The sequence below is a fragment of the Glandiceps talaboti genome, chromosome 9 (genome assembly GCF_964340395.1).
Source record: "Glandiceps talaboti chromosome 9, keGlaTala1.1, whole genome shotgun sequence".
In the NCBI taxonomy this organism is placed as follows: domain Eukaryota; kingdom Metazoa; phylum Hemichordata; class Enteropneusta; family Spengelidae; genus Glandiceps; species Glandiceps talaboti.
In genome coordinates, this window is record NC_135557.1 from 18,734,525 (window position 1) to 18,760,776 (window position 26,252).

Genomic DNA, 26,252 nt, shown 5'->3' on the forward strand with positions numbered 1-26,252 from the left:
ATAATTTCTTAACCAATTCAGTGGCAAACCCCTTATCCCATAATATTCGAGTTTTGACATAAGTATACTGTGGTTGATTGTATCGAATTCTTTCGAAAAATCTACAAATAAGCCAACAGTTGTGTTACCCTTGTCAAGTTCGTCCATTAGATATTGGGCAAGGCTGATTAATGACATTTTTGTACTGTGTTGTTTTCGGAAGCCGTACTGGTGTTGATAGAATAGAGTATTGTTTTCAATAAAGCTTAAAATTTGCTTATTAACAATTTTCTCAAATATTTTGCTGAGTAGGGGCAGTATAGAAATGGGTCTATAATTACCCGTTTGTTCTAAGTTTCCTTTTTTATAGATGGGCACAACACGAGCTGTTTTTAGGCCATCTGGAAATTCTCCTTTCATAAAAGACAAATTTATAATATGACATAATGGTTTGGATATTTCCTTTGCAGAATCTTTTACCAGTTTCACATTTGCATTGTCATAGCCAGTCGCCTTGTTGCTATCTAGTGACGATAACATATGTTTCACTAACCTGCAATGGTAATCGTTAAACTTCCTCTACCAAGTCCATTACCGAAATCATAGTTCACAGAGCAAGTATATACTTGGTTATTTCTTGATGAAGTTACTGGTATGACTAGACTTGTACTGTCTGTTAAGCTGAACTCTGAATCATATCCATTTTGCCAGATGGTAGTGCTACCTATTAGAACTATTGACTCTGAGCAATCTGACCCAAAGCACCATTCCAAATAATATAAGTCTGAGCATCCTTCTGCAGAGTAAACACACTGTGCAGTTATATGTTCATTTTCACTGGCATAAACAGTTTGACCATTTGGGCTTGTAACAGTCACTGTACATACTGACGTCACTAAACAAAAAGGAACACAAAAAACAGTTAGTTTAGAAAAGTTACTATCAATCTCACTTTGTTTTAATCTAAGATGACTGTTTGAAAAACCTAATAGAAATATGGAACTATCTGTATTGTTTCTTTGTATAAGGGAGTGTAGTGTTATAGATTATTTCACCCTAACTGTTTGTCAGTTGGATTGGCTAAGTATATACATATCATGGTTTTTTTATCGATGTATGTGAACATGTCTCAAAACTGCTCCTGGACCATTACCTTATACTACATGTTTATTCCTTTTTATAGGTATAGGCATAAGTTTAAGTGGAAGGTGGGTAAGTTAAACAATTTAGAACTTCCTGACTAATATAAGGGAGAGAAAAATTTGGCTTATCACAGTATGTCTGGTAATAGTTTGTATGTGCATTGACAATGGCAATTGGTAAGTTGGTAATATCTGAAGATAAAGGCGTTCATTATATTATTTATTATATTGGTGCATTCATTGGTGGTAACATAATCATGTGTCTTGTAGGTAAATATAAAGGTAATTATTCAATAGACTTAACAAACCATTTGCTTCATTACTATGTTGGTAATAAGGTAATATCTTATCAATTAAAGATTACCTTTCATGTGGTATTTATTATGGAAACATACATATTTAAAACAATTTACTTGACTGGTCTATTTTTTATTTTAAATTACCGAGTATCCGCGATTTTTGATAATCTTATGTGAGTTTTGAATATCACAAAGTACGACTTTAGAAATCATTGTAATGCAGCCTTCCAATTGATTGTGATGTTAATTTATAGTAAAGAGAGGTTTCTACTCGTCAACATTCAAATTGGCATGCTTTATAGGAGCTTGAAAAACACCATATACCTACCATATATTATACATTTGGGCCTTGTCTCAGCCATTTTGGGTGATGCGATCCGTTTCATATATGGGGATTACCCACGGTGGCCGTATCGTACTTTTTCTCATAACTCTGACGTACCTGTGTGTTATTTTTGTCAATGTCGATTTGTTTTGGTTTGTTTTGTTTGCTGTTTAGGTGCTTTGTTTACTTCTTGTTGTTTTATTTTGTCATAAAACAACCAGCAAAGCCTCTTGGGCTCCATGTAATGTGAGCCTGCGTTCAAAACAAACATTTTCGTCAAAAGTACGCTCTATACAGCTAGAGTCTGGTTTTAGTTGGCTGGAGAAAAAAAAGATGACTGGCTTAGGTATCATCACATACAGGAATGTTTCTAATCAGATTATTATATACACTATGTTTTAAGTACACAGTTCTTTCTTATCACCAATTGAAGCTATTCCAAGTACATTACATGGTGTGTGGTCATGACACCAGGACACATATATTAGTATGAAATCGTTTCACCACCCGTATTTGATTTATAAATTACTAATTTGTGCAGTTATTAGTCAGTTTGCGAACATCGCTGCTGACCATAAATACTCAGCTTGTAAATGGTGTTGGTATTTCTCATGAAATGTCTGCCAAATCATCTGTTTTGAGTATAGTAATGGTAAAGCCACATCACATCACAATTGAAAACTACATAAAGTGTACATCAAACACGTTTGCTATGTTATGGTTTATTCAAATACCGAATTATTTGAAATTTGAAATTTGCTTAAGATATAGCCTAATTACCGAAGATCATTAATTATGCAAATTTGTCATAACTACAAAAAATAAGTCATCAAGCTTTATAGTACATGTGTGCTTTCATATGTTTTAAGTGTTATGTACTTACATATAATTATGGAATTTGAAGCCTGCATTCTTAGATATGGCCTAATTTTGAAAAATCATTAATAATGTAAATTACCTATTAATATGAATAATACAACAAACATGTACACTTTGTTATCATCGATAAACAAACCAAATTACATTGGATTTTGAAGATTGCATTCTTAAGATATTGCCCAATCACCGAAAATCATTATTTTTGCAGATTTGTCATTAAAACAAAAACAAAACCAACAGGCTTTTTAGGAAATACGGGTCTTGCTATGGTCGATGTATATGCCAAATTGTACGGAATTTCAAATGTACATTCTTTAACCTTATTACAGCCATATAGACAATTGATAATTAAATTGGGTACATAAGTGTATAAATATGTTTTTAGGAAAAGAATATGTGGCAGTTGCTTGTCCAAAAACAAATCATCTTGGGTTAGTCAGCGAGCAACCTGTCTGTTGGTTGAACTTAGCCCTATTGTGTCAGTGAATTTTGTTTGAAACAGACCTATTTTATGTTCACATTCAATCCCCCATGTGAATGACTAAATGATAACTGTCTAATGATTGTAGTGAAAACTGATGAACGGGATGAACGTTTTTGATTTTTTTTGTGATCTCTCCCCTGGGGATGTCGGCAGTCAAAAGTATCACTTCCTCTTGTACTAAACCGTGACAGAGATGGTTGTTAGGTGGGTCACAGGTAGGGTAAAGGTTGGGTAAAAGTTGGTAAATTTGACTTTTCGTATAGTGTTCAACATGATCTTGGAGCCATCTTCACGTACATGATGTACAAATGTATACACATATATCTGGAATGTATCAATAACATGCACCAATTTTGTTTGAGAAGTAATTAAAACTCTGAGTGTGCTGTAATTAATGGCTATCAAGAGAGATATCGCCACTTAGTTTGGAGTCCTGAAAGACGTTTTGAACAGATTGTGAAAATATTCACAGACAGGTATGTTTATTTAATACTTGTCTGTCACATATTCGAGTACTTACATTGTTGATTTAGCTCAGATAAAAAAGTGAGATTTGCCATGAAAACCAATAAATGTTGCAAATAAAAACAATTGAAGGATCATTGAATCCGAATGTGAATCCAAAAATAACATCCTCTCGATACCTGACCTGACCTGACCTGACTTATACACGGCCCGGCCTGGTTTTTTACCGCCCGAATAGAACTAGTTGATAATTGTTATGGTTATTTATCAGTGAAAATGCTATCGTCCTTTAATGACACAGTTGACGGCAATCGTATCGGGTACATACTGACAGTGCTCTACTAATTTATGTTTACTGCAAACCCACAAACTACCGCGTTTGTATTATGAAGAGGCCTAGGGTGGCATACTAAGGGACTGGTCAGTTTCTTCGTCCTGGAGGGGGGGGGGTTGAAATTGGCAGTAGGGGGGTCATGCTGTTTTGAAAATTGTGGATGGGGGGGGGGGGGTCATTGTGTTTTAGATTGTGATGGAAGAAAAAAATCCTTTCTACAATGGCATATAGCCTTGTCTGAAATGTGGTACATGTCAATATTTGTTCTTGTCCCTGTTTCTTACATGAATTCTTTAACATTACTTATTAGTTCAAACCTAACTATACATATTCATATACATGTACCGGTATTACCTACCTACCACACTAGTTACAGAACATGTCATGTAAATGCTTGGCTGCTTCACAATCAATGCTTCGCTTATATTGCAGTTTGGGCCAAAAGTGAACTTGAAGGTTTCGTAATGGTAATTTTCATAGTTTATAAATGAAGTTAATCTAAATTATTCTACTCGTCATGCTATTGACACTACAAATCACCACATCTCATTAGATTCCAGTTACTATTATACACTAGGTATGACCACCTAAAGTTCTCTAACATACCGGTGACTTTATTATACATGCAATATTAATGCCCCTATATACTAATGTTACGTGTGATATGAGAAACTCATTTAAAAACGTTTTACGTTAGCTTTTCGAAGCTTGGAAATATTACCTCAAAGGTTATGAATAACCTAAACATTGCCTTAGTATCTCAAGCAAAAAAATCCAGATCTGCCAGGGGGAAAACCCCAAGGACTCCCTCACCCCCAGAGGTCACTCATACATTCAACCAACAATCAGATGCACCAACAACCTTTTTACTGTCATAATGGTATTAAACTTTTCTTAAATATTTTCACCCTATTCTAATTTGATATGATATTGTCTTTTCAAGATCAGAAACGTTTGCCAAGATAGTCTAAAATTGCCTTAAACTCCAAATCTCCCCTACCAATGATACTACCATTATAGATGTGCTGACCTTTACTACATGTATATAATGATGCCATTTAAACTTTTTAAGAACATATTTCAACCCTTAGTGTAAGTTATAAAGAATAGTTTCTGATACTTGCTGTCTTGTAAAGCATGGATTAAGTTATTGCTTGAAAGGGTCTGAATAGCCTAAATATTGGCTTTAAGAGTAAAAATCCCCAGGGTTTCTAGAGGGAGACCCCCCTCAGACCCCCCACATGAGGTGGACATATCCCAGTCTCAAGCTCTTCCCCTCTTACTGTCAAGATGCTATCAAAGTATATTTCAAAAGTATTTCAACCCTATGTAGTTGCTTTTAACATGTTAGTGTTGTCTTGTAAGGCTTGGAAATTATTGTCTGAAAGGGTCTGAATAGTCTCAAAATTGACTTTTCAGAGTTAAAAACCTCCAGGGCTTCAAGGGGGAGACCCCCTAGGACCCCCCCCCCCCCACACACACATGAGGTGTACACATCCTAGTTTCAAGATCTTCCCCCTACCTCTTACTGTCAAGATCCTATCAAACTATATTTCAAAAATATTTCAACCTTATGTAGTTGCATTTTACATGTTGGTGCTGTCTTGCAAAGCTTGGAAATTATTTTCTGAAAATGTCTGAATAGTCTCAAAATTGACTTTTCAGAGTTAAAAACCTCCTGGGCTTCTAGGGGGAGACCCCCTAGGACCCCCCCCCCCCCATGACAGCTCTACATATTCCCTTCTCAAGCTTTCCCCCTACCTTTCACTGTCAAGATGCTATTAAACTCATTTTCAAATATATTTACCCTGTGTAGTCAATAATTATAATTATGATAGTGCTAACCCGGGATCTTATATAAAGTAGATGCAAGACAGTCAAGCAGTCCACACTGAGTCATGATCAAAAAATACCTGTCACTCATGCGAATATCATATATGGGGGGGGTCATCATGTTTTAGAATTAAGTGATGGGGGTCAGCCTGTTTTTGGTTTTACAGATAGGGGGGGTCAGTGACTTTTTGTCGGCCCGATTTAAGAATCCACCCCCCCCCCCAGGCTGGAGAAACTGACCGGTCCCTAAGGACGACTGTTCCGAGTCAATGAAGGATTACGTTTTTGGAGTTACATCTGCAGCTGTCGTGCACATCAAAACCCAATCGATGACTGATTGATTCATTCATTGATTGGATGAAATATTCATGAAACAACATATATTTGTTAGTATAGGCTCACAAATTTATCCACGAATTGACATAATTTTTGAAAGATCAAATAAGTTGTTGACAATAACATGTACATATAGTGGTCAGTTTGTGTTCACAACAAATAACTCTGTACTTACCATTATTCGATTGTATGCATACACACAAAATTGCTATTAGCCAGTTCACTTTTAAAGTGTTCATGGTTTCTTCATACACACACACACAAAGTTATGTTCACCGTGATAGACGTTACACTGGCATCGATCTACCTTCCGGGTTCAATACACTTTAACAATTGACTCATTGCACATATAACACAAATCAACGTTGAGGACGCCACTGAATGGTTTCTCACATACATCGTAATATTCATGTACGAATTCCAATAGTCAATTTAATTTCCATTCTTGTTTAGATGTTTACAGATTGTGCTATATTTTGGCAAGGAGCAAATGTACTAAATCGATTATATTTAAACTGGTACAACACACGAGTAATAGCTTGGTATTATTTCTTGAATATGCTGTTAAAGGAATTATATTTGCTGACAGTGTCAGTCCAGTGACTCACCCATGCATTGGGTTGTCGACCACACATGACATTTATCCTTGTCTTGATTATAGTGTCATGATAAGTGTCTAACGACAATTGCTTTTGTTAGAATGTCTGGTCAACAATCAAGACGTAGAAGTACTCAGTCTAACTGCTGCTATAAAATGTAAAACTCCTGTGTCCAATACTGAGTTACGTGTTTGTCTTGAGTATACACTGTTGTACAACGAAATACTGGTGTAGATAGATATACACTATACTACATTGACTAGATTATGTTCTTGAAATATGTAAATTGATAGTGGTGTAGTTGTTTTTTCCTACAATGCATGGGATTGTACAAATTGACATATTTTATGTGTAAATTTAAAATATTACTAATCGATAAGTGAAAAAGTCCATGATATGAATAACATAGTTCTGAATCCGCTTATAAAACAAAGTCATGCAAATCAAAATAATTTGTTTGTGATAAAAAAAAATATAACAAGTTACAGAAACTAATAAATCATACACAAGACATACACAAATGGTACCTTTCAGTACCATGCAGTGGAACACGTACGCCTCCATTACGTGTTTTTTTTATCCACAGAATTTAAGACGCTTGATACATTGTCTGCCATGTGAAAGAAACTCGTGACCTCTCCTTTGTTACAGCTTCAGAACAACGACCGAGGCGTATTGCCATACATAAAAAAGATAAAATATATTATAAAAATCACCTAAATATTGATATTGTATGTCGATAATGTCTAGAATATATACTAGTATTCTAATTATTATATTACAAACATGAACAAAATAACTAAAGTAAAACAGCATTTTTAAAGAACAAATCCTACACTGAGCAATACACATTCTCACCATTCTATGGGTTTTACATTTAAAATGTATGACGTCCAAAATGGCATTACACACCTTATGTCAGTTTTGTATGTTATACGACTAATCTCATATTATCAATCTTACACGTTGTTCAATACATTTTCAGATGTCAACATTGTCAGCCCATGCATTATATTGTCTAAAGCAGACGACTTTTATTTTCATTTGACACTACAAGCAGTTCAATTTGTTTTGCGTAAATCACTTCAAAGTTGAAGGGACTTGTGACCCTCACTTTTGTTGAATTCTTGGGTCGTCAATCAAACCACATTGACATGTACATACTGCGAATCTAGCTACTCATTACACAGATGAAAATTGATCTGTTAAGTACTAATTTATGTGTTGTCGCTTAAGCATCACGTGACGTACGAAATTGTAGTGGAACAAAATACTGGTATAAATATATGTATACATATTAAATTATAAATTCTAGATTGTGTTATAAAAGTATAACAAATAGTTAGTCATGTAATTTGTCTTTTTTGTGTGATCGACAGTGGTCTGAATAACATAACTATTACTGGCTCTGACTAAAGCATAGAAAATAATTTACCCAGACATCATATTGTCGACAGCAGACGACGTTGTTTAGTCGTCGGACACTACAGGCGACCCAGCTCATTCTTGAGTAATCACGCCTTGGTAGAATGGTCTCGTGACCTTTACTTTTGTTGAATTCTTTGGTCACCAAGAAAGCCATATTTGACTACACCAATGATATGCTATGTTGAAGAACGCCGTGACAACCTGTCTTGTCACCAGTTTTGGTCACGGATTGTGACGTACTAAGGTCAACGACTGAAACGTATTCAAATGTAAATGTATTAAAGGTTGTACAATGACAATGTACAGTTTAAAGGAGACACATATTTCATACAAATTGACATTTTAAACAGTTCCATACGGGTTACATAATATGCTGCCATGCATAGAAATGCATTAATAAAATGAATGTATTAAAATACTGTGTAATATGGCATTGATATTTTGAGTATTTCCTACATGTAGCCTTAGTACTCTTTCATGTAAAAACACACGTAAACACAAATATTTGAAACCACAAAAAAAACATACTTCGACCACTCTTGACCCACTCGTGTCACTTCTCGATATACTGTTTTCATCAGTAAAAAAGAATGTAAAAAATGAAACATTGTAACACATATTTGAATTTATATTTTATGCTACTTTTCTATTTGGTATGTTGGCAATAAAACTGTACTATCATTTTGAAAAAAAAAATTGGTAAATATTCTCGATGCTTTCCTTTTTATATAATGACGCGGCTGCTATCTCCCATTATTCAATAACCCATATCAAATTTATACAATATAAATGCACAACATCAACTTGATGTCTCTCTGACATCGCAAGTAATTGTAGATTATGTAAAATCATGAAATGACTCTCCAGAACCCAAGGTTTATGAAATTGTATATATTTACCAGAAAGGCCTTTCCCTGTAAAATTATTTTAATCATAAGAAATGGGTGGATTTTTTTGTATCTTAACGAATAAAATACCTCTGTTAGTTAGAAAAAAAAATAAAGTAACAAAACATAGAGGAAATAAGGAAGTAAATAAAATGTATAGAAAGTACACACCACACAGTGCAGAAAGAATTCGTTACATGCATCTGTCGTTCACTAAAACGTAAACTACTTGTTACATTAATTAAATTGACATTGTGATTACTTCCGATACATGTAGATATCTCAAGAATACAACTCCAAATAGTCAAGTACATTTATCATTATATGATTTACCTTCAACTTTCGTTTAATGATGTACAGGTAGTCATGAAATCACAGTGCACGTTGCATATATACCATATTGATATATGCTTTAAAAATTGAAATGTGTCTTTGCATACTTAACTAAATTTACCCATTGAGGAGTGTATCAAATATTGAACCCTATAATTTCACATTCAGATTACGAATAATAAAATACAAATTTTAGCGCATTTTCTTTGCCTTTACGGAAGTCATATCGTTCACATGTGTTGGGCATTACAAATAGTTTCGTTTCGGTGTAAACGATATTGCCTTTGAATGTCCAGTTTATACCAACATATAAAGGTTATATGTCTTTGAGTATATGTTACATAAAGTTGAATATGCAAGGGTATTAATCTATTTATGATTGCTGATTAGTAGAGACTCGTGACCTCTACTAACTGCACTGAGAACATAAACAGTTACTCATACTACCAATATTTTCTGTTCTATGGTTTCACTTCGTGAAGAAATCTTTTTAGACTTCTTCAATTTGAATATCCCAGGTTCAGATAACCTCAGAGCACTATATGGAAATATAGCAGTGTGAGCAGTAATCCAAAGCTGGTACGAGACCAATATAGATACAAAATAAAATGTAACGATTATTTTAATACAATTCTAAAGATTAAAATATCTCCGTTTACTATAGAAATGCCAATGCTTAATTTTATATATTACTTTATGGCTGCAACACTAAATAACAGTATAGCGGAAAAGTTGAAAACACATCACAAGATATGTAAATATCATGAACAAATAACAAATAACAAATATTTAGATTCATTAAAATCGTAGTACATGTTTTAAATCGTAGTAGATGTTGAATGTGATTATAAAGTAAAAGAAAAAAGTGTGATCTTAAAATTATTGTCACAACAAAGTATGGAATTATCCATAGCAATATATAGACATTCCATTTGTACTTTAACCTCTTCCTTTGTCCTTGTCATCCTTACTTGTCACCTGTACATCCTAGATTAGCGTATGGAGATTCCCCAAGTCGTTGAAGGTTGATGTATTCCTAAAACAGATAAACAATTCAGGAATTAAAGTCAACAAGAAATATCGTTCTCTTAGTTTTATTTGACATTTTCAGGGGTTTTTTCCTCAAGAAATCATGTAAGTTACGCTTTTTACCTGCAACTGTAAGAATTACATCAATTCAAATATAAATCTTAGACTATTATCTTTAAAAAAAATACCATGTACATGTTGACTTACACAGTAAAAATTTTACGGTTGTCATTTCATATTAATTTAACAAAAAGGGTCATATGACATTGTATAGATAACATTTTAAGTGTGTACTCACCTTGTTATCTTTGTTGAATGAATTCATCGTATCCAAAAGAGTCTTAAATGTTGGACGTTTTGATTGCTTTTGGTTCATACAGGCTGTCATCATTTCATCCCTAGGAAAGAACATTTATTTGTCCGATCACGATCATATTATATTTGTCATTTACTTTATTTTTATCAAATGTGTATACATTTTGTCAGATAAAGATACAAAATATCCTGAGGATGAATACTACACTTACACGTTATATTACCACTTTTCATGCTAGGTAAATATTTGCCACACTGCACATATGCAAGAAGATATTTTGCTTTGCTATTTGAGAAGGGAGAGGGGGGGTGGCATGGAGACCAAACAACAGACTCTACCTATTTACAGGGCTAGTATTTAAAAAAGATGACAACTTACAATTGAGGTCCACATTGAGGAGGCTTGGGAAGTGCATATCCACTGGATACCCGATCGGCAATAGTGATGCCTTCATATGGAGTAGCACCTGAAAGAACCGGAAAACTAGGTTTAGTTTGCCTATCACCCTCCCCTTATAATTACATGCCTACATATTTAAAACAAACATATGTTTAGTTGATGTAATAGCTAATCCCATCTGTACTTATCTCCCAACATGTGCTTGATAAAACTTAGAGGACTAAGCACAGAAATAAAGCTAATATCGAAAAGTGTATGAATGTATGTATGTATGTATGTATGTATGTATGTATGTATGTATGTATGTACGTACGTACATATGTACAGGCGCCGTGTGTTGGCAGCCACGTAAACGTATGTACAGGCGCCATGTGTTGGCAGCCACGCATTTGTTGAGCTCTTGATTGTATTGGATTTTATGAGGATTTTACATTGACAATGACCTTTTGATACCATGGTTGGTGCCAGTGAAGATACCAGGAGTGTGATGTTTGTAGTTTTAATCCTTGGAGTATTATATTCAGTGAGTAATCTGTCTTTGAACTTTTGCTGTGAAAGATCTCGATTTTTGGACATGAACATGGTGGGCAATATGGTGAGTGAGAACAATAGAATGAACTTGAACGTCAGAATTTGTTATTCAAATGAGACACTGTTGGCAATCAGATCACCTGGTGAAATTTCAAGAAAATTATCACATACATTAAAGTAGATTGGAATCTTGAAACATTACAGAGGAAAGTGCGCTGGGGTGAAACAACGTTGCAGACCATGGGATATAAACAATGGAGTACGATTTGCAAACCTACGGTACCCCAAAATTACGAAGTGTCACCATAAGAAGATGCCAAAGTCCATTAGATTTGGACTAGTAAATGTCCGTTCCATTAAAAATAAATGTCAAATTTTTCGGGATTATCTTGTCCAGAACAGTATTGACATTTGCGTTATCACTGAGACTTGGTTGAGGGTAAAAGATTCAGCAATACGGTCAGCTTGTCTCCCCCTGCATATAACATCAACGATTTTCCCAGGCAAAATAGATCCGGGGTGGTGTCGGAGTGGTTTATCGGGAAGACTTGTTCGAAGTAAGAAGAGTGAAAGCGGGAGAAGAAAGTTCGTTTGAATACACACAATTGGTTGCCAAGCATAAAGATATTAAAGTCAACTTGGTGTCAATCTACCGACCTCCATATTCTGCAGTACATCCGATCAGTATGAATATCTTTCTACATTTTAAGGGTCTTAACGGTATACTTGTTTTTGTAGCATTCACCCTATTTATGTTTTTGTATTTTATGTGCAGCGCTTTTGAATATCTTAAATAGAAAAGGCGCTTTAGAAAATAACTAAACTTAAACTTAAACTTAAACTTGTGTATGTATGTACGTATGTATGTATGTATGTATGTATGTATGTATGTATGTATGTATGTATGTTTTACTTGAACATTTTTTTGTTTTACACACGGTGCTTGTATTTCGTTACAATACATTGTCTGTTCGAACTTCAAGGGTAGACAATCTTATGCAAACCGAAAGTAACTACTTCCCACACCACAACACCAAACGACCATACATCACTTTTAGTTGAGAATTCTTTCTTCAAAACCGATTCTGGTGCCATCCATTCACGAGGCATATTATCCTGCGAAGTAAAACGCGGACTATAATATGAACTGTACAATGCAACATGACATATAAAAAAAATTATTTAAATGTTGAATAGCTCTTGTACATTGCAAGTATATATACATTCAGCCTCACGGTGACCAATGCATAAACAAACTACAACACTCGAAAGAATTCATGGTATTTTGTCAATTTATCTTTTAGCTATGATAAATTAAGTATACATTATTAGGTTAGTTATTTAAACAATATGGGTAAATATAGACCGAGGAGATAAAAAAAATCTGATTCGACGAAAATCTAATACAATTAACAGCGTATCTAATCACGTTTTGTCCGCGAACCATTGCAATAATTGTGGTTCGTCTTTCTCTACGTCCTTCCAATATCCCTGTAATCAGCAGTAGGTATGCAAATTTAGTTAAATGTATACGACAATGGCACACAAACTACCATCAAACTAATAGCCCACTCAGTCCCTTTTCTATCTGCAGTAGTAGGAAATGGGTATGTTTACGGGACTTCCTGTGTAAAAGCTTCAATGGACTCCATCCATATTGGGGAAATTCAGGGTCAGTTATAAAACTTCAGCCATTCCGTTCATATCACATATTCTTTATAATATCGTAGTGTTGATGTGTACAACTTTATTTTAAATCGTGTTGCCATCAGTCACAGCAGTAATATATTTGAAGAGGATTCTGTATTCTACTAAGATTTGCTTTATTTACGTATTCTAATTTTGAGAGGACAATGGTAAAATATTCAGCCTAGCATACAAAATTAATGCATTGGTTAGTCAATGCTGATGGTGATTGCTGCTGTTTTGCCCTGTCGAATGGTACAAATTATCACTTACATACCTTCGTTTTATCGAAGAATCTTTGAACAGTTATCACGTTACTGGCATATCCGAACTGAGATATCTTACAGGTCATCGAACTTTCCACCATGACATGTTTCGCAGCCAGGTATCTATGTACAATCTAAAGTACGAACAATAACGTGTGTAAAATTCGAGCTATGTACCTGATATGGGAGTGCTAGTTTGGGCTACATATAGCGTTAGTAATTGGTGTAGTGCTGTGAACTTGACATAAACGTTAATAGGTAAAACCTCAAGTAGAGACTGGATAGTCTCAGCAAACTTCTAAGGGTTTCCAAACGCTCTTACTCGCTTTCGCCTGATTAGGCTGCATTCACAAATAATGGGCAGGGGGGGTCGGAGGAATCATGACAAAATTAGATTTTTTTTCATGCCCACCCCCCCCCCCTTATTAACCAAAAAAATTCAGATCCCTCTCCACATGGTCAGAAATTTTCAAGCCCCCCCCCCCCCCCCACACACACACACATTTATTTTTAAAACATATATATAGCAACACACATACACTTGTGTACACACACACACACACACATATACCTACATACATACATACATACATACATACATACATACATACATACATGTACATACATACATACATACATACATACATACATACATACATGCATACATGCATACATACATACATGCATACATACATACATACATACATACATACACACACACACGCACGCATGCATGCATACATACATACATACATACATACATACATACATACATACATACATACATACATACATACACACACGCATGCATGCATGCATACATACATACATACATACATACATACATACATACATACATACATACATACATACATACATACACACACACACACACACATACATACATACATACATACATACATACATACATACATACATACATACATACATGTACATACATACACACACACATACATACATTGTCTCTATTGTAATTGCATGAACATGTTTACATTTGGAATCTACAGATTTTACTCATTTGCACAGACTTCAACATTACTTGAGTATATATTGAAGCTGAACACAAGGTAATTAATGTTAGTTGTTTTTATACAGGAACTTGTGTATATACATGTTTGGCACCCTTTTTTGTTAAAAGGCTGTCAAATTTTGACATTAATTTTAGTTCTCCAGTTTCACTAATGTTTTTTGGCTGAACAGTGCTGAATTATTTTTTAAAGCCATACTCCTACCCTGTTAACAAATTTACATGAATACTTTCCAATATTATTTTTGCATAGTATTTTTAAAATTAATGGATCTAGAGACAATTAGACTACTGTATAGTCTTTTGCAAACAGCATATACAAATTTGCATTAAAAAGCATACATGTAAACTTTTAAAATAGGGCAACTCTGTCCTTTAAGCCAAACACTGACAGTCTTGTATGTATTCCAAGCAAATAAATACACACCATGGTAGCTATGATGCAGATCCATGGAAATAACAGGTAAAATGGTGGCCATTATTGTATATAATGTTTCAGTTTGCAACAATTCTTTTGTAATTGACTGTCTCTTTGTACACCTATTCACCTATTCTTCTGGTCTTCCATGTTGTTGCTCTCCGGCCTGATCTTGTATACATATAAATTTCACTCTCACTGACTTCAGGTGACCCAAACTCCCTGTCCACTATATCTGAGTCAGATGAATCGTTGTCACTGTCAGAATAACTGTCAGTATCAGAGCTGGTTGAAGAATCATTTATGTTCTGTTGGTGGTAGAAGTGGGATCTAATAGCTTCTATCTTGTCAGCTTTTATCATTCCAGGTGCTATGGGAATGTTGTGTTTTGCTAAATATTTACAAAGTTCTTTCACTTTTAGTTTGACAATAGCTCCATCTCTAGACATTTTAGATGAGCCTAATTTGCAAAGACTATTAGTCCGTGTGGTTATTAGCCCTATGAAGGGTCTCAACAACAATCTTATTTGCAACTATGTATTTGTATTAGTATCAAACCTGTTGATCCACCACCACTAACCAAATATCAGTGACAGCCTGACAGGCTATTTATACTCATTTCACATTTATCAAAATGTGCCTTCAGATGCAGAGCTTGATGTCCTTTGCTGAAAACTTTCAATAATCAATCAGGTACAAATTGATAACAAATAATTAAGGGTTGGTGCAAATTTAACTTTTAAACGATTAAACTATTTAATTTTTACAAAATTTATTTATATTTATACATTTTTTTATTTACCAGTTTACATTCATTTTACAAATATAAATTGCCTGAAATCATAAAGGATTTTATATACATGTTTTTGGAAGAGTTTTATTTAACTTTGTTATTTATTTATCTATTTATTTATGTAGTTCAAGATAGTTCAAAACGTTTATTTAAAATATTAAAATTCACTTCTGGACAGTTCAATATGCCATCAGCCGATGTTGGGTATGATAAATAGTGCAATGCTTTGAAATTGTCCATAGACTATGTCATACTCATTTTGCAGTGATTTTGGGCTATCTATATTGTGCAGTCTCTTCCTGTGTTCATTTTACAGTTGGTTTAATAGTTGTGGTCAACAATGGGCGAGATAAGCAACTCAACACACACTTAAGTTATTAAAAAGACATTGGGTATCTCAAAATGTGTTTTCATCATTATTATATGAGAAAAATATTTTTCGGTCCCCCCCCCGAAAAAAAAAACCACCAAAAACTTTCAAGTCCCCCTCCCCTCCACCATCCTCCAAATTTCCAAGTCCCGCCCCCTTCAATTCGTCCGACCCCCCTGCCCATTATTTGTCAATGCAGCCTTAGTAGGGCATCATAAAGACAGTAAGCGAGTGAACAATCGTAAGAAAAATATAAAGGAATCCTGTTGGATGTGAAAGACCCAGTGCAAAAGAAAGGCATGAAAGCAGGTGGAAGTGTAAATGGAGGAATTAGCAGGACACAAGACAGGTAAAGGTCAGTGTGTATGTATGTATATATGTATATATGTATATATGTATGTATGTATGTATGTATGTATGTATGTATATTCTACTTATTGTTATTTACATGATGTTGCAGAGCATCCCTAAACACCTACCTACATACATATTTACACATATAGGAAAACATGCTGACATACATACATACATACATACATACATACATACATACATACATACATACATACATACAAAACTCGTAGTTAAAAGTCAATGCATCAGATCTAGTCCTGTTGCTATGTTCCATGCCCCAATACACAGTATGTTAATGCTTACCTTATTGTCAGATAAGTGTTTCATTCCTTTGATTATGTCACAGATAAATGATAACAATTCTCTTTCAGTCAGTGTTCCAGTGCAAGATTTAAACAATTCCTGATTGTCTTCTAAGACTTCTTTCATGTTACCAGAGGACAAATATGGCATCACTAGAGAAACTGGAGCTGTAAATGTTTTAAGAATATACATATTTTGACGTATTTTATTCGTGTATGTTCAAGTATTTATTAAATTACCTTCTATACGTTTTTTGTGAACACTTTGAAGAAACAATGACCGCATATGCAGATATAAACATTGTGTATGAAAGGCGTATCTATTTTGTTTCCAGGCATCAATACAAATCTAAAGCTACAACGAGTAGTGGAAAAGACTTACATGATTTTGTGCAGCATCCTAGAATGTCGATTACGTTCGCATGTTTTGGCAGGGTTTTCAGTAATTCTATTTCCTTTGTAATATCTAGTTCAGCATTTTCATCTAGATTGTCTGTAATAAATACATATTAACCAGACACCTTTTAAACACAGACACTACATTACTGTTTATAGTACAGAATACCTTGACGAAAACGACTGTTCAGTAAAACAACTAACGCTATGTAGTACCCAAACGTAGAGGCCGTACAGCTAGGGTACATCTACATTGACTTTTGTGTACTTGTACTTGCCGCTATTGATACAAACACGTGCAACTATATGTTCATTGTTAACACTGTAGTAGTGATACAACTTAAATTTTCACGTTGTTTAACTTTAAACCAAAGTATGTGGTGATCTTATGGGTAAGGAGCGAGACCTCATTCTGGATAAATCCACTTAATCGTGTCTTCCTACATACAAAAAAATGTGTAACGTCATAAATCTGAGCTTGTGTTTGTATCAAAATATATAATAAAATTCTAGTTTATGAATAACCTGCTCTACCAATTTAACTGTATGTTTAATTGTTTTATCTCTTTGTAATTGATGGGTTAAAAAGATTTTTTTCACGTCGTTTCCCTTTTTCAAACGGAAAGAAGCAACTTAGGTGTCTCTATTGTAATGTTTTATTATCAAAAATATTTCGACAATGTGTAAGTTAACCAGAGTTTTTGATACGTTGATATCATAACATGTCTTACCATTGGGCATCTTTATAGCCACGTCAGTAAACCCTTCGTTACCACCAATATGTACAGCAGTACCCCTGGCAATGCTATGATTACTTCCTACATGAATAACAGTCTAAATTTTCAAACGATCCTTCGGAACTTCTAAAGCCATATCTCCGAGTTTCATATATAATCCTTCTTCTGTCTTTGCGGGTGTTAAAGCAGCATACGTGTTGTCCTCTAGTACGACCTATTGCAATATAATCAAAAGAAATAAACTATGACAACTCCGCTATTAGCCATAAACCAACGTAACAGTGAACAATATAGACATTGATATGACATATAACTTACCTTTGAATTCAACTTCAAATTGTTCATTTTTCAGTCCTTTATGTACATTTTCATAATGTACCGCATTGTTGTGTTCTGTGAGGTAAACACACACAAACATATATATTTGATGTATACATATATCTATATTTGATTGTAAATGCAACATTAATAACTGAGCATCATAGACTTATTCTAAGTAATTGTTTCATACGTACCTTGGATTACGTCAGAGAGAGAGAGAGTGTGTGTGTGTATGTGTGTGTGTCTATATATATATATATATATATATATATATATATATATATATATATATATATATATATATATATATATATATATATATATATATATATATATATATATATATATATAATGGGTCTAACCTGTTGAAACTCTTTTGGTTATATCTTCATATGGCTTCTCCTCAAGTTCATTGACTACAAAATAAGATATAAAAGTATGTTTTACGGAATGACTGTTTTTTGTTAGTAATTTAGTACTTAGTACTTATTTGAATTACATACAATTTCAAGTTTCACTTCATACATACGTTATGCAGCAGTTGATTGAAATATTACTTATTGGTAATTGGTTAATGAGTAGATGGATGGGTCGGTGGATGGATAGTTGGATGTATGGTTGGCTGCCTGGCTGACAAGACAGACGGACGGACGGACGGACATGCATGCACGCACGCACGCACACGCACACACACACACACACACACACACATATATATATATATATATATATATATATATATATATATATATATATATATATATATATATATATATATATATATATACATGCATACATACATACATAGAGTCATGATGGAGGAATGGTTAGCGTGACCGGCTTGGAATCTACAGGTTCGAGCCCTATCGCTGCCTGCTGTTTGTTTCTGAGTGGGTAAAGTCCTTGGGCATGATTTGAAACGCGACTGTGCCTGAGTCAACCCAGCTGTATAATCGGGGACCTAGTAGGATGTAGGTTGCAATGTGAAGGCTTTAATCCTGTGCGCTGAAATGGCTGCAATGGAGTGTGTGCTCCCCGAGGAGTTCAGGAAGACTAAAGGGCCGTTGTGCCGTTCTGATCCCAGCCAGGGGTAATAATTGTAAAGCGCTTTGAGCACGGCGTGGGAAAGCACTGTATAAGAACCCAACATTATTATTATACAGACAGACAGTCAGTCAGTCAGTCAGGGGGCATAGTTACCATCTTCATGTGTTTTTCGTCTCCTTACATACAGTAGGACAACAGCCAAGACAGTTGCAATTATAACCACCAGTGCAAGTACGATTCCAATTATGAGTCCAACTTTTGATGAGCTATTTCGAGATGATGGAACTGAAATAAAATGATAATATATAGTCTGATCGTTATAAAAACATTTACATTCACATTGTTCTCATACGGTAAAGGTTGGAATTTCATTTCACTCTTGGATGTTTTCTCTTAATCAAAAGCGGTGTGAGTCCTACAATTTATGTTATAACTGTAACAATCGGCGGGTGATGAAAACAGAACGGGCGCATTCATTAACTAGAGGGAACCGTTTCCTCTTGTCGAGTTGAGAGAGAAAACATTCCTCACTCACTCACTCACTCACTCACTCACTCACTCTAAGAGAGGACCTTTTTGATAAAAGACGGGCTATTTTGGATGTTATGGTAACCACTATTTCCATTTGTCATGATAATAATGTTGGTTCTTATATAGCGCTTTCCCACCCAGTCTGGGTGCTCAAAGCGCTTTACAATTATTAACCCTGGCTCGGAACTATAGCGGCACAACGACCCTTTATACTTCCTCAACTCCCTGGGGAGCATACAATCCATTGCAGCCTTTATAAGCGTATATGATTAAAGCATTCACTCTTTCCTATCAGGTCCCCAATTATACAGCTAGGTTGACTAAGGCACATTCATGGTTCAAATCTTGCCCAAGAACTATAGCCACTCAGAAATAAAACGGACCTGCAACCTGCAGATTCCAAGCCGGCCACTGTAACCATTCTCCCATCATGACTCCATAATACCTGGTCCAGCACAGTATGAAATGTGCGTGTTACTATAAGGATGTTTTTATTGTCACATTTTGCAAGGTCATTTGACAAACAAAACGTGCATCTGGTGATGCACATATATTTGGAATTAAGTAACATATGTATATATTATTTATGTTCAGTTTGAGTCATCATGACGAAATTTACAACATTACACAGAACCAAACCGCAAATATATGATTATTGGGCATTGTTTCAAATTAAATCCAACTCAATATTAACGTTTGAGGTAATGTTTACCATTTAAATTTCACTTCATTGGTTGCCATATAACCGCAAATCTCTACCATAATCTAAACAGTTATTTCTCATTGAAATTCTTCTCTACCTGATAGTTATAGGACACGTCAGAGGACACCAACTGGAAATAATGGGATAGTGTTGGGTAAAGCTCCATTGTTTTGTCCAAGGCGCAGCCCAGGACAAACTAATCGAGCTTTAATCAACACTGTGTCATTATTTTCAGTTAATGGCCGAGGACGTGTCCTATAACGAAGTTATACTTCGAATTCGACGAGTTTTTAGGTTTTTCACCGGAAAGTAAACCTTGTTATCTACTTGTTATCTGTTACGTAACCTCTTACCCGATATTATGTTAATTACAAAATTCACTATAGAAGTCCCAGTCCGGCCAAATAATCCGAGGTTTTCCCCAAAGGTTCAGTGTGAAATCTACGAACCTGGGAAGGACTCGTTCTGTAACAAAATGACAGTCCCAAATCGACCAGTACTTCCGTTTTACCTATCCGTAGTTCTGTCATTAACCCCGGTGCACATATGCATTGTCAAGTCAATGAACAGATTCTATATGGAAACCGGCTTCCTGCACACGTCACTTTGTAGTGAAATGGTTATAGAGCATGTCTTTGGATAGATAGGTAGCTACAGAACTATAGGTATTGTGTTCGAGACCCACCAAGGTAAGGGCGATTTTTTACACAGTATTAGGCAGGGGAGCATATATTGTGGCTGCATTGTAACAGTGACAAGGTGGGACAGTGCCATAGAAATTATTAACAAGCTGCGGACAGTTTCTTTCATGGATTAACGGTATGCGGACACTTTCTTTGTTTGGAAGTATCCCGTTAAATAAAAAAGTATCTGCCAAATGGAATGGAGAGCACAATTGAAACAATAGGGAGGAAATGAAATTGAGAGCACAGTTGAAACAATGGGCACAAATTCGGAAAGGCGTATATATAACTATCTTTAACACCAGAAAAACCACTCAGATAAACATGGTTAAACCGGTATACACAAGTCAAGCGAACTTAGATATAACAAAGAGATCGACAGAGATCAGTTGTGTTACTTCTCAGAAGATGGTTGATTGGACTTGTAGGTGAATATTCAACAGAAGTTTTCAGTTACATATAATTTACTGCCAGTATCTGCTATGAGATACAAGTTACGCTTACATCAAATTGTAATGTTTTGTATAGTTTGTGGCTTTATAGTCCTGACATGGTGTACTTATAAGTAACTCCCATGTACATGGTACCTACTAAATTAATATAGAATTTACATATAAGACAACTACTCACCATACGTTTTAGAGGTATATTCATTACAGTAAGGTCCTAGTCCCAGACTATTCTCAGCTCTGGCTTTAAGCACATATGTAGTATTTTCAATCAAATCAGTAATTGTCATTTGAGTGTTTCTAGTGCCTTGTCCATCTGATGGCCATGGTTTCCAGTCTTCATGTGTTGAATTGTGATATTCCACATAATACATTATGCTTTCAGGTTCTCCTCCATCACAACCAGGAATTATCTCAATAGTTAGCCTAGTGTAACTTCTTGATTTTATTTCAATGTGTTTTGGAGCATCTGGATCACCTACAATAAGATCATTCTCACTGAATAAAAACGGTAATCTTGAATAAACATATATATTTACCTCACATGACAATACATGATTTCACTGATTAATAGATCTATTTGCAGTATTGAATCAACATATACCTACCTGAAAGGAATTAAATTTAATGTATTTATGTGTCAATACCTGTTATGCTTCAGACTTACAAATAGTGTTTACATAGTCAAATCCTAGAGCCCTGTGATTGTTATCTTCTTCAATAAAACATTCACTGTATAATAGTCAATCTCAAATTACAGAAACTCACTGAGTAACAGATTGCCTTCGCAAACAGGGCTTATCCTTCATGTGAAATCATTGGCCATACAATGTATATTAAAATAGTATACGCCTACCAGCTATTTGGTGTGTATTCGTAAAACAATATGACTCAATTTGAATCCATACATGCAGAGCCAAAGGAACAATCGCAAGCATATAACTACGAAACAATTGACTGATTGACATTTGGAATTCAATTTCACCTTTGGGTCATGCGTAGGATGTCCTATGCTTCAGTCCCGAGTGCTACCTAATAGACGATAGGTATGAGTTTAGGCATTGTGAGTTTACGCCGATGAAAATATACGATGTGTCGTACTTAATAAAAGTCTGTTTATGTTCATTTTCACACAATGTTTTTACGATTTTATTGAATTATGACAAATAAACATAATTATCGACAGAAGCAACAGTATGTTGTCAGAAGAAAAAACTATAAACTAGTTATCCTGTTAACAGGAGCTCAGAGCACTTTCGGGACAGAACACGACCAAAAAGTATATAGGACAAAGTCAGGAGCGATTCAGAATACTTCTCGCAGGTGCAATAATCACAAGCTTGATTACAATACTTTATTAACATTCAAAAACATAACTTACTTTTTCCTAGTAGTGTAACAGTGAAATTTACACTGCCTATGTTATTGTCAGCTTTACAGGTATAATTTCCATGATCAATTCTCTCTGTTCTGTTTAACAAAAGTGTGCTCTTAAATTGAGTTCCAATGTTTGATTCCCTGATAGAAAATTTGTCACTGGTGTCCACTTCATTACCATCCTTGTACCATGTTATTGTTGCATCAGGATTACAATCAACTTCACAAATCAGGGTGGCTGGTTCTCCTTCATCTGCTGCTGATTTTGAATTTTCAGTTTCATTTAAAACAAATGGTGTGTCTGCAATTAAGATAAATATGTTTATAAACAACACTTACAGTATTTAAAAATGAAGCAAACTTGAAATAACTGTAGACTGATGCAAGACTTAGTCAAAATTTAGCCATTTTCGCTTGGAAGTATTGTGTGGTTGCAATTATGTTTTGGTCAATGTTAAAAGTCATCATATGTAAAGTGTCATCAATTCAATACAATCATATATTCTGATTTGTCACTTGGCCAACATATTATACTATATATTTAAATAAACTTATTGCTTGTTTGAATGAAAAAAATAGTAGTTATTTTAAGTATATATGAAGAATGAAATCATTGCAAAAAGTGATTACATTGATGAGATGTGGTTCACAGTGATGAGACGAAGTCTTGTGTTGTCTGACCGGCAAGCACAACAGAAAACAGTAAATTTCAGATTCTATCATCATTAACAGTGAAATTTATCTGCTTAATTATTAATAGCAATATTGGTATCTGTGCATTTATTTCAAAAGGATTGTACTGTACCTGAATAAAGAAGACATTATTTATAAATAAGTTATTTTGGATTATTACTTGACAGTCACTAAATAAACACATATTAAGTATTATTAATGTGTAGATACAGTTTTTCTCATATAGAATAACGTTCTACAATTTCATATGAAATTATTGAAGAAATAGATGAACTTTTGGACCAATTTCTCATTGATGCAATGTCTTACATTAATGAAGAGCATTGAAAATATTAACCATGTATGCAAGTATTGCTACTTTTTCATTGTATGATGTTTATATGAGGGATTTGATTTTTAATTCAAAACTAATATATGACTCAAAATCCAAAAGTTTGTGATAAGTTAGTTAAAGCAACATTAATATATTTGTACAACAACTATGTATGACTTACAATGAACGATAAGTTGGATTTGATCTGATTCCACAACATTGCCAATGAATTGGTCATTCCTGCCTTTACATGTGTATGTATCCTGGTTATGGTATGGAGTCAATGTAATGGTCAGCTGTTGTGTAGTGACTTTGCCATTATTATCTCCATTTGATTGTTCAGCAGATCCCATTGTATCTCCTTCACTTTGACTCCATAATACACCATTCTTATACCAGGAGATAGTGGCTCCTGGATTACTACTTTCTGTTGTGCAGGTCAATGTTAAGGTCATGTCTTCTCGTACTGGATTGGCCTTGTCAGCTGATAGCGATACTTGCAAAGGGGGAACTGGAAAAGTATAAATATATAATGAATGAGGTTCAGGAGGTCACTTGCATGTTATTAGTTTGCTGTCAGTTATGTGAAATGTGTCTGTCAACTTGTTCTTTTTCAATTTATCTGGAACTTTACCTCTGCTACAAAAAATAAATGAATAAAAAGATAGTGATAAATAAATAGATATGCCACAGTGAAAAACTTCCGTTCCTAACTCAGTGACTGCAAGTTTCAGTACAGAATTTGTCATAAATCATGCCCTCTTTTTTGACTCCCAACTAGCACAGGGACAATGAGAATAACCCATATATCTGTCCGCCTATGCAACTACATCTATGCGTCCATGCATTTAAGTATGACCAATATTTCCCACATCCACATTTCATCTGCAACCAAATCTGGTACAATTATTTGGTACTACAGTTACATACATATGCATGTCCTTTAATTTTGTGACCTTAACATTTATAGCAGATGTCAGCAGCAATATTTTATGGTCATAGGATGACTTTTTGTTTTGAGTAGATATCAAATTCTGCATGATTTTGAAATTATTTGTCACGACCATATTTTATCCATCAGTTGACAACATATTGTTGGTTCTATGGCTTCAAAAATAGAACACTTCTCTTTCTGATAATGAACAAATTAAGATACAGAAACAAATCTCATAGTACTGTACCTTGTTAATGTTTCTTTCATTTTGATATCAATGGCATTGCAACAGTAGACGCCTAATTACTGTTTGGCCTCCCAGCATATGAGATTCAGAAACTTCAAATGATTCTAGAATTCTGCAGCTCGTTTAGTTATTAGAGAGAAGTGTAATTACATTACCCCTTTTCTCAAAGTGTTACACTGGCTATCAGTACAACAGCGTGCAGAATTTAAAATTCTCTGCTTAACATTCAAAGTACTTCATGGTTTTGTACCTGGCTATGTTAGTCGGTTACTTACCTGTCATAGCTCCATACATGTTTTACGCAGTAACTCACGGAATTAAATTTACTTACACCAACCACTCATCAATACTGCTTATTATGGTGACAGAGCATTATCAATTTGTGTCCCACACTTGTGGTATGCTCGTATCTGCAGAGTGTCGCTACATTCCAGGCATTTAAATCAGGTCTTAAGACCTATTTCTTCAATAAGACTTTCGCTTGAGTCTGTTTTTGTACTCGTTTTTCTGTGCTTTGTATTGCGCATTGTGATAGATATATGGAATGCGCTATGTAAGAAAATTAGATTAGATTAGATTAATGTCATGGCGACTCCTCTATCATGAAACTGGTCGATTATTTTTATACAAATATTAAGAAGTTGTATACTTACAGTAGACATTGATCCCTTGGTTTGCTGACTCTACTTTTGTATTCATAGGAAACCGACTGTTTCTTGCATGACATTGGAATTGTACACCATTGTGAGTTTGGCTTAAGGTGATATGTAGTTCCTGTCTTGTTTTTTCACCACCATTGTCACTGTCACTGGTTGTGGAAGTCTTTATGGTTTCTGTTGTAGAACTTGTCAGAGATACACCATTCTTAAACCAAGATATGTCAGCATGTGGATTACTACTTTCTGTTTGACAGACCAATATCAAGGTGTCACCACTCTTAACAGGATTAGTGTATCCAGTGAGTGCAACAGACGATGGTTTGACTA

At 34.7% G+C, this 26,252-nt stretch overlaps 2 protein-coding genes across 6 annotated transcripts in view; both read right to left on the bottom strand.

Annotated features, from left to right (window-relative positions):
- Positions 1-11,299, bottom strand: part of LOC144440251 (fibroblast growth factor receptor 2-like) — a 51,536-nt gene extending 40,237 nt beyond the window's left edge. For 3 of the 4 annotated variants that reach the window (XR_013481179.1, XM_078129583.1, XM_078129586.1), the window contains exons 1-2: positions 6,252-6,390; positions 533-874 (exon numbers count right to left, since the gene is read on the bottom strand). Coding sequence is in view for 3 of the 4 variants with exons in the window: in XM_078129583.1 (XP_077985709.1) it covers positions 533-874; positions 6,252-6,315 (406 nt within the window). In the remaining variant the exon portion in view is untranslated. Of the gene's footprint in view, positions 1-532; positions 875-1,748; positions 1,998-6,251; positions 6,391-8,110; positions 10,360-10,650; positions 10,751-11,046 lie in introns of those variants that run through there. The other variant, XM_078129584.1, reaches the window with a different exon arrangement.
- The window catches only part of LOC144440250 (fibroblast growth factor receptor 2-like), a 136,790-nt gene that overhangs the window by 74,305 nt on the left and 36,233 nt on the right, over positions 1-26,252 (bottom strand). The window lies entirely within an intron of this gene.